Below are 10,353 nucleotides of genomic sequence, written 5' to 3'. Positions count from 1 at the left end.
TTTTTTTTTTTTTTTTTTTCCCCTAGCTTTCTTCACCTTTCTTGGCAGGAGTTCGCAATGCAAGCAGTGCTGCCCTCATCCATTCTGTGCTGCTGCCACTTGCATGGTTCCAAGCTCTTCGTCCTCTTCGTGCATCCGCTTTAAGCTTCCTACAGAAAGAATAAGGCAGGAGGATGAGACAAAGGCATCAGCTCTAGCAACATGTGGTTGTGAGCAGGACAACACGACAGCTGGTGCTGTCTTCTTAGAGGTTGTGTTACCCTTTTAGGACAGCCAGCTGCTCACAGCACTCCTCCTCCACGTAGAGAAGGGTGAGGGAAGAGAACTATTTTGGAACCCGCTACTTTTGGGGCTCCCTTTGCATCTCCCCCCCCCCATACTCAGTTTTTCCTCTGTTTCAACTGAGCTCGCACACCTCCTGCCCAAAAGTCTGAGGCTCACTGCTGCTGGGAGCTTACTGAGGGGGTGAGGCAGCCACCACACAACAGCAGGTGGCATCACACACAACAGAAGAGGCTTCTGACCTGCGGTACCAGGTGGAACAGAGAGGGATCTCTCCAGCTGCAGCGGAGCCATCATCTGGATGGTCAGTTTCGCTAGATAGATGGCTTCGTATTCCTGAAAAAAGTTTAACAATACACGCTGCTGTTAATTGGCTATAATACTTTGTGAGGAGGTGGAGGACTAAGTCAAAGAGTTCCCTAGGCCCCGTCAGAGGGTATCTCACAGAAACGGCAGAGGGTTTTAACATTCTTTGTTGCTTTGACGTGAACAACAAAAACAGGAAAGCAGAGCAAGAGCAGATCTAAAGGATGACGAGAAATGGCTTTAAGAAAGGGAGAAAGATTTCATTAAAAAAATCAATCAATCAATCCAGGAGAACGCTTAGAGAACTTCTTGTTCCCAGCAGGGAATTCAGACAGCAGGAGCAAACCAAAGTTCCCATACAGCAACTCTGCTGCAAGGACACTGCACACAGAGCACACAGGGTGCATTCCACTGACACACCGCACCTACATAATTACACGACACCTCCTCACTGGGAGTAACTTTCAAAATAAGCCCCCCAAAAAAACCCAACAAAAACCCCAAATAACCCACAATCTCAGGAGACGTTTCATCATCTTGCTGCCGGTCACCTAAAGAGAGATGCTGCAAATCAGCCTCAACGTTTGCCCACCGTGCACCCAGCAGACTCCTGGAATATGATAAAGCAATTCCATGATATTTAAAATCTGTGGTTTCAGACCTGAGAACTTCATCATCTGTGAATGTGAGCATCAAGAAGGAACAGGGATGTGTGCCACAATACCCACTTTGCACTTCCCTTGGCCACCAGCTGAGCTGTTTCAAGAGCCTTTAACCACTGGGCACAGAACTGTTTTCCTTTCTCTTCCATTCCTGGATTTGCTTCAGCCAAAGTATAGCTCCAATGAATGAAGAGATACTTGCTCATCTTCCTCCCTGGCTCTGCTATAAACTCCTGACATTTACTCAAAGCACATTTTCACAGGAAAACTGAAGCCTCAGTAGAAACCATGGTTTTGTAGCAAAGAGGACTCAACAAATGGGTTTTGAGATGTGAACAGAGGGGAAAAAAAAAAAAAAGAACAAAGCATCACCTGAAGTTGATGGACAAATCCAGCATTGGGATTAATACAGAACCTTCTTTCTTGAACGTAAGTAAACGCATCCCTTAACAAGAGAAGGAGACAGAAAACACATCAGTGCAAAACAGACAGTGAACAAATCTCTGGGGCTTCAGGAGTTTGGATGAAGGTTGTAGTATACAACCTTCTCAGAACTGCTCTGCTTAACTGAAGTTTTCTGGGCAGAACAGAAAGCAGTATTTGTAGCACGCTCTTTGCCCCCCCCCCCCCAACCTCCAGCCTTCCACTCGCTGGCCTGTTTTCAACATGCAGCTTCAAACATGTCTTCAAACAGCCCCTCGGGGCCTCCCTTACAGAGTGGGAGAGCCAGGCACCGGTCTGCGTGGGCTGCCAGCCTGCTGCCAAGAGCAGAAGGTGCCTGCTTCTTCACGAAAGGCCGAAAGCAAACCTGCAGTGGAAAGAAATGGAATCATCTTCCCCACGAGAAAGTCCTCACCCAGCCTCAGGGGGCAACGGTTGGCTCATATGACAATAGAGGACGGCTTGCATTCCCTCCAGAATTATTATCTTCTTCCTTTGGCATGATTTGAATTAAAACCATAGCACCTCCAGGTACATCAGACTTCTTATCTGCTCTTACATACCCTCTTACTTCTGCCTTATGACAGAGATCACTGACCACGCAGACTCTGCTCTCACCTGTACTTCACCCCAAACGTTTCCATGATGTACGCAATGACTAAGGCAGCGCTGCAACAACAGAAAAAAAACACATTTTTTCCAAAGTCACTAGAATATAACCCGACCAAAATCCCACTAAGCAGGATGGGTATGTCCCTACCTTCTAGAAATCCCTGCGTTTCCATGGACAAGAACTTTTCCTGAGGAAGATAAAAGCCAAAAACGCACTTGTAAAAACCGAGGAAAGCTCTTTGGGATGTGGCTTCAACTTGCTACGAGCAACTACAGGTCAGCAGGGTACAACCTAACAATAACAGGAGCGTTTTGCTTCACTCTGGGTTCCTAACTACACCCTGTGCATCACTGCCCTGGGACACAGAAACGGGGATTCTCGCTTCTCTGAGGATTTTGAGTGAGAGGAGCAGCATTCTAGGAGCACGGTGCAGATTTAAGCTCTGCATCAGGGAACACACACGTGTCTTAAATAAAGAGAGGACGCATGAAGAGGTTTGCTTTCCAGCTGAAAGCAGAAGGGAAAAAGAACACTTGACTCTGAATTTGGATAATACAGTCACAAGTCGAGCAAAATCAACCCCCCCAACATTTAAGCAAGCCTCATATTTAAGAGCATCTGATACACACATCTCACACGGCTTTAAAACAGCAGCGTACTAGTCAAGGAAGGGAAAAGGCAATCTGATTTACCTCCACTTTGTAAACTTCCATCAATAAACTCTTTAGTCTGAAAAGAAGAAAAGAAAACCATCAAAAGCTTCAAACTTCTGGATTTTTTTTTTTATAGGCGGCCCCGCTGCTTGCATTTACATTTTGTAGAAATTTTTGCACTGGTCTTTATGCACAGCAGCAATCATTCACTTTACTTATGCAGGCTTCGCCATCCCTTCAGCTGGACATTTGCAGCTTTTCATCATCCATAAAATGGTGATGAAATGCAGCATGGCTCGTTAGGGCACTGTGATAGGAAGTACCTTGCAGACATCTCTGCTTGACACTTGTGGGCGCAAGGAGAAACCACGAGCATCAACACCAGCATGGCCAGGACCACCCTGCTGGTGTCTGCGTCTTCCTAAGGTTCCCCAATGACATTTTCAATTATAAAAGCAGGACTAAGCAATCCAATAAGGCAAGACACGATCTAGTGAGGTCCGTGCAATAGTACCAGGTTGAAACAGTCCATGGGATGAACAGCAAAAGCCAGATCATTTATGGTGGGGAAGACTCCAAGCAGAGTTTTAAAAATAATCCAGAGACACTGGGGTGCTAGTAAGTGGGAGATATGCTGTTATACTCCAGAAAAGCTGCTGCCTTCTGCAAAAACACGACCACCTCTGCTATATGCAGCAAAGGCGGAAGAGCTTTTTTCTCCCCTCTAGGTGTGGGAAGGAACAAAAGGCTTTCACCCCGTCACAAGCTCATCTGAACTAAAGATATAAAAATCATGGAATAAATCACAGAATCATAGGATGGTTCGGGTTGGAAGGGACCTTTAAGATCACCTGGTTCCAACCCCCTGCTGAAGGCAGGGACACCTCCCTCCAGCCCAGGTTGCTCACAGCCCCATCCAACCTGGCCTTGAGTGCTTCCAGGGAGGAGCATCCACAGCCTCACTGGGCAGCCTGTTCCTGTGTCACATTGCCCTCACAGTCAAGAATTTCTTCCTGATATCTAGTCTAAATTTCCCCTCTTCCAGTTTAAAGCCATTTCCCCATGTCCTGTCACTCACTACCTGCCCTTATCAAAAGTTCCTCCCCAAACCTTTAGTTTGCAGCTATTTCCAAACTCCACTCTCACGTGTGTTGTAGAAATGTGTTTCAAGGTGCTGTAATACAACGCCAGCTAGATTCCACATTCTGTCTAATTTATATTTCTGGAGCTAAAAAAACCCACCACCAATAAAAGAGTTTCCTTTAGGACGAGGGTGTCCAAAATCACTATTATTCTCCCACAACCTGTCTTCTTTTGGGACCATCCTAAGGTACAGCTTCTGTAATTCTGCCTTCATTGCTCTGCTTGTAGAAACAAGCTGACTGCATTTGCTACAGGGGCAATAAGAATTCAATTCAGAGCCCTGGGCCCTGCCACTTGCTTCAGGGCTGGGCTTCCCACATCTGAAACCATGCCTGTGTTGGTTCCTAACAATCTTACTGGGCAGCCCTATTCCCAGCCCACTCCCACGAACCGATACTTACCATAGGGAAAAATCGTATTATATTCTCAACTGGATTATCTGCAATATCCAGGACTAAATACCTGCAATAAGAACAGTGGCTGTGAGCACAGAGTAACACTGAAACCTGCAGGACGCCAAGACGACCCACACGGCTCCAGCAACTGAGAAGAACACACACACAGCCCTTATTAATACAGAATAAGGTGTTTAAGAGCAAGACTATCAGCTGCTTTCAGGCCTGCACGCTACGTTTGTTCCTCACCTAAACAGCTGCTGGAAGTTTGGTTTAATAAAGTTGGCTTCGATGTTTTGCCGTATGCATATGACATGGGTTATGCCATGCTTCTGAAGTATAGGTAGCTGCAAAAAAAAAAAAAGGAAAACAGATTTTGTTCAGCCGCCGGATCCACCTACTACACAGCCATTCAAAGTCACACTGCAGTACATAACGAGCGACATCGAGTCCTCAAGGGAAATCAGAGCTGCTTTTTCTAACACTCAAAGCATGGTGTGAAACAGAACTGAGATACACGTGTGTTTAAAAAGACAAACGACCATTAGAACGTGCAAGAAAAGCACTTCTAACAGTGATAGAAGAGCAGGCAATAGAGGTGCTCAGGGAACTTGTCTGTCTCTGCCCATCTTTTGCTTCTCCTGGGATTATTTCCACCTCCCCCCCTGCCCCAAACTAACCCATTAGCTGTCAAGATCATGAAAGAAAACGCAGCTTCTGCAAGTGTCTGCATGGCTGCAGGGCTCAGATCCTCTCTGGAAAGAGGAAGGAATCAATACCAGCCCCCAGGGCTGAGAAACCAGCCCGTAAACACACCACGTGCTGCGTGCACCCTGCAGCGAGGTGCCAGAGGGCTGCACGAGTGCTGCAACCAAACGTGCACCCACATAGACACACACACACACACACTTGAACGTATCGCCACGGCAAAGGTTCCTCGGGAGATACTGTTCTGAAAATCATACCTTGCTTTTCATAGCCGAAGAGTATGGGCCTAAAAATAACCCAGGTAAAATTTCCTATGGGGGGGGGGGGGGAAGAGGGAGGGAGAAAAACAGACATTTAATATCAAGGCGAGAGGATTTGAAATAACACACTGCACTGCACTCAGACCGCGGGCAGAGGAAGGAAGAATTCACGTGGCAGCGAGACATCACCCAGCCACATCTCTCAGGGGAGAGGGGAACGGAATCAGTTTGGCCAAAATAAAAGCAACGCGATCCACGCGCGGGGGATCTGGTCGTGGAACAGGAATTACGTCCTGCATTTGGAATCGATTCCAGTTGGATTACGAGCAGTCCCAGGATTCAAGTTAAAAAGCAAAGCTGCAATATACAGATCTAGCAGCTATCTCCTAAAACACTCACGAATTAGTCTTTATACTGTGCCCCTCAAGACTGAGCTTGACAGCAGCTTTGGTGTGTTGGGCACTTTCCTCGACATGCAGAGGGTTTGGACTCAAACAGAAAAGGAAAGCGTGCCATACCTGCATCTCTCTCCTCATGGGATAGCTCCAATCCTGAAAAGAAAATAAAAACAGTTCAGCGAGCGCAGCGGGGCAAAGGCAAAGCCAAGCAGAGATGTGTTACACCAAGGACCAAGCCCGTGTTCTCTCCTAGACGAGAGGCACCGTGCTTACAGGAACACACGAGTGCAAGGCACGGCACCCTCGCTGCAGAGTGCTGTGCTGCAAACTGCACTGGCCCTCACCCCACGGCCATCCCAGCACAATAAAACCAGGGGCAGCAGGATGACATTTCATGGCATCCTTGGGAGGAACCTGAGGCGTGTGAGCGTGATCCTGCTGCTCCATTGGAACACAGCAGCACGAGGTGCAAGGGAACCCAGAGCCCAAAGGACGACAGGTGCCACAGGTGCTCAGAGCAGGAATGGGAGTCAGCATCAGCCCCCCGAGCGCCATCCGAAGAGCTGCAGCTCCCCGTGGGGTTACTCTGCAAAGCGAGCACCTAAAGGATGCTAGCTCAGATTCAATGCTGCCTTTATCCAAGGGCAGAATCCCTGCTAGTTTGTGACAACACTGAAAGGCTTTCAAAATTAACAGGATTAACGAGATGATACAAATGGTATGCAGAAATGCCACCAGCGGGGCTGAGATCTCAATTCACAGCTCCTCCAATCCCATCACCACCGCGCTGCTTTTCCATTACAATGCTCTGGTGTCAGTACCCAGAATCCCTCACCTGAAGCGACACAATTAAAGAGCAGAGCTTCATTAGCCGCCTCCCTGCCAGGTGGGAAGTCACTGAAGCCATTTCCCCTCGTCCTGTCACCACAGACCCTGCTAAAGAGCCTGTCCCCTTCTTACCTGTTGCTCCCCTTTAGATACCTCGCAGCTTTCTCCTCCCAGCTCTCAGCCTGTCCTGCAGGAGAGGTGTTCTGTTCCACATATATTTTTGTGGCCCTCCTCTGGACGCTCTCCAGCAGGCCCAGTCTCTCCTGCACTGAGGAGCCCGTGCTCTCGAAAACACAAAGCCCTCCCAAAGCAGCGAGGGCAGAGTTCCCCCGCTCACACGAAGCACGCGGCCGGGCTGCTTCCCATTCTGGCTTCGTCGTACAGAACCTGAGACTCCCGCGCACAAATCCCACCCGTGACGAGCAGACAGCGGGCTGACGTTCACATTAGGACGGGTTGCACCCATCCCTTTCCATGCCTTTTCACAGGCCCATACGCTGCACAGCATCCCCAAGCCGGCAGCCGACAGAGCAGTGCCTTGGAGCTTCCTCTGCAGGCACAACATCGCAGGGCCTTCCTACCTCTTACCCAGAGCCTGCAGACGAGGGGGAGCGCCGTGGGTTTTGTTAAGGGGTTTTCTAAGCATTGCAAGAGGAAGAAAGCTCGGGGAATTGGTTCCACCTTTAGATCGACGGCGCCGCTGCACCGTTTAAAAGCAGGCAAATAGAAGCTGGCGCTCCGGGCTAGAGATAGAGGAATTGAAATGAACGTTTCTTTGAAAAATCATGTGCTAAAGAGAGCTCGTTTTTATAGGCTTAATAAAAAAGGCAAATCGACTACTTAGCCACTTAGCTGATATGGGAGTGTTGGTCATGAGTACTAGTTTACACTCGGTCTGCTTGCAGGCGAATACAGCAACGTTTAAAGAAAAATAATAAACTGGCAATTACTGCAGGGCTCTCGTTACATATATCCCACTGCCACTATTTTTCATTTAAGATTTCAAAGGATAATAACTGACATTCAATTCCTTGAGCCACTGCAGCCCTATGCCATCTTTCCAAGCACGCTACGATGCCTTGGCCTCAATACACCAGCAGGCACTGCCACCAACCCGACCCTCTTCTAAAGGCTCCTCATCCTTTATGAGCTGGACTCGATGACCCTTATGGGTTCCTTCCAACCTGGGATATTCTACATTCTATACTTTTTTTTATATGGGATTCACAAGATTTAAGGAATTTTTAGACCCCACCTAACCAACCTAAGCCTACAAGTGGTTTCCGTGCTGCGTACCATCAGTATTACTCACAGGGCTTTGACAGATTCGCTGTCACCAATCTATAAAACCATGTGTATCGTTTATAGACAGATGCTCAGAGGGCTGGAGCACCTCCCCTGCAAAGACAGGCTGAGGGAGATGGGCTTGTTCAGCCTGGAGAAGAGAAGGCTGCGGGGTGACCTCATTGCAGCCTTCCAGGACCTGAAAGGAGCCTACAAACAGGAGGGGAGTCAGCTCTTTGAAAGGGGAGATAATGGCAGGACAAGGGGAAATGGTTTTAAGTTGAAGGAGGGAAGATTTAGGTTCGATATCATGGAGAAGTTCTTCACAGAGAGAGCGGTGAGGTGCTGGCACAGGCTGCCCAGAGAGGCTGTGGATGCCCCGTCCCTAGAGGTGTTCAAGGCCAGGTTGGATGGGGCCCTGTGCAGCCTGGTCTGGTATTAGATGTGGAGGTTGGCAGCCCTGCCCACAGCAGGGGGTTGGAGCTTGGTGATCCTTGAGGTCCCTTCCAACCCAAGCCATTCTAGGATTCTTATGACAGACACTCAGAGCACCTACTGGAAACCCTCCGCAAGAACACGTTACATTTCCAACATCCAAAAGTTAAAACTGGAACGACTCTAATGGCATAAGGACCTGCAGAAAGGAGTGCAGCTGTTAGCACGGGCTTGCCAGCGTGGAAGGGAAGCTGGCTTCCCCAGGCTTCACAGGCTCACGCCGCAGGGCTGCAGCGGGGACACCAGGACGGGGGGAAGCCGACACACAACAGCGGCACAAGCTTGCACCGACACGTGGCAGCCTCCAGCAAATACCTGCCTGCGCCTGACCTGTAACAAACACGCTCTCGCCACCTGAACGAGCCTTAAGTACACACGAGCTACAGGAAAAGAAAGCGACACACGTCACTGGGCGCTCGGAGCAAACTTCTGGCCTATCAGTCCGGCAGATGTTATCGGGTGAGGGATGCCAAGGAGGCAGGCAGGGCTCCCTCCAGCAGGTACATCCCGCCAGCGTGTCTCAGCACGGCTTTTCACAAACCCCTACAGGGAGCGTTGGCCGAGGCCAGCAGCCTAAATATGCAGCGTATGGATTAGAGATGGCGCAAATCACCTGCAGGCCAGAGATTCAGTCTGTTCAGCTACAGCACCTTCCTGCCCAAGCCAACCCAAGCGCAGGCTGCCATCAGCCCCTCCAGCACAGGGCCTTGCCCAATCTCTTACTCACCCTTAGGCCAGCGCTACAGCGAAGCTGCGTGGGGAATCCCATCAGCTCGGCAGTTTGGCTTTTTAGTCTGTTTTTCATTTTTACGGTTTTAGCTGTTCCTCGTGTCAGTCAGGGCAAGGGGAATGAGACAATGAAACACAACTCCACGCCTCGACCTCACCTGGGCCCATCCTGAAATGACCACAGAGCTGCGCTCGCTCTTGAGCAGCCTACAGCAGGACTGAGAACAGGCATTCCCCGAGTCCGCCCTCTGCCTCTTTCCCCTCGATATCTTAAAGTCCAACCTACCAAGACAGCGTTAAACCACCCGTAACCATCCTCCTGCAAAAAATATTCGTGTACTTCTCATTGAAGAGCCTCCTCGCCGCAGTGCACGAGGCTTGACCTGCAGATTTCCATCAGTTTGGAGGCAGAACGGCTTCGGTTTCCTCCGACTGCTTTTCCAAAGCATCTTCCCAAGGGCCGGGCTGAAGGCCCGAGGCTGACAGCTCTCACCCTCTGCTCCAGAAGCCCCTGCACAGCCAGCCTGGACATCCTCACCCCGGCCACAACTTTTCTGCTTCCCCCAAACGCTCCAGCTCCAGGGCTGGAGTCAGACACAGACGTAAGCGTTGAAAAATAAAATCACAGTATTTAAACACCGTCCCTGAAATTCTCCGCTACGGTTCCACAGAAACTGAAGCTCTACCACGACGTACGCTGCACTACTCAGAGAGGCAGATTACGGAAACGGGCAAGAAACAAAACCTGCTTTGCACGGGGTGACCACCTCAGTTTCAATTAGCCACGAGATCCAAGATGGGCACAGGCTTCCCACAGCAGAAGCACCGCGCAGTAATTCCACGGACACGGAGCTGGGTGACACGGAGCAGCAGCCGCCCGTGACAGCGGCACGGCACACACCGGGCTCAGCGCCCAGCTGTGCCCAGGGTCGAAATCAGACACCGGGCTGAGCCGAGATGGAGCTGGCACCTGTCCTGCCCCACAGGCTCGGCTCGGGCAGCCCGCGGACTCACCAAGTCGCTTCTGGAATATCTAAGGGAGCAAACGCCAGCTGTTCGGCGGGGGACACGCAGGCGCTCGCCGGCTTCCAACCCACCCACCCGGAGCTCGGGGGCTCCCCGGGCGCACGCGGAGCGCGGGGCGGGCGGGCAGGCC

General features: G+C 50.1%; 1 protein-coding gene across 2 annotated transcripts in view; it reads right to left on the bottom strand.

Annotated features, from left to right (window-relative positions):
• Positions 1-6,014, bottom strand: part of STYX (serine/threonine/tyrosine interacting protein) — a gene marked incomplete at its 5' end in the record, with an annotated part of 9,618 nt that extends 3,604 nt beyond the window's left edge. The window contains 10 exon segments of one of the 2 annotated variants that reach the window (XM_021402499.1): positions 37-149; positions 525-618; positions 1,623-1,695; positions 2,310-2,360; positions 2,452-2,491; positions 2,997-3,033; positions 4,502-4,562; positions 4,745-4,842; positions 5,461-5,514; positions 5,982-6,014. In XM_021402499.1, the coding sequence (XP_021258174.1) occupies positions 76-149; positions 525-618; positions 1,623-1,695; positions 2,310-2,360; positions 2,452-2,491; positions 2,997-3,033; positions 4,502-4,562; positions 4,745-4,842; positions 5,461-5,514; positions 5,982-6,014 (615 nt within the window). 2 annotated transcript variants of the gene reach the window in all.

This window comes from Numida meleagris, chromosome 6 (assembly GCF_002078875.1).
Source record: "Numida meleagris isolate 19003 breed g44 Domestic line chromosome 6, NumMel1.0, whole genome shotgun sequence".
NCBI classification, from domain to species: Eukaryota; Metazoa; Chordata; class Aves; order Galliformes; family Numididae; genus Numida; species Numida meleagris.
This window is presented reverse-complemented; position numbering and strand designations above follow the sequence as displayed.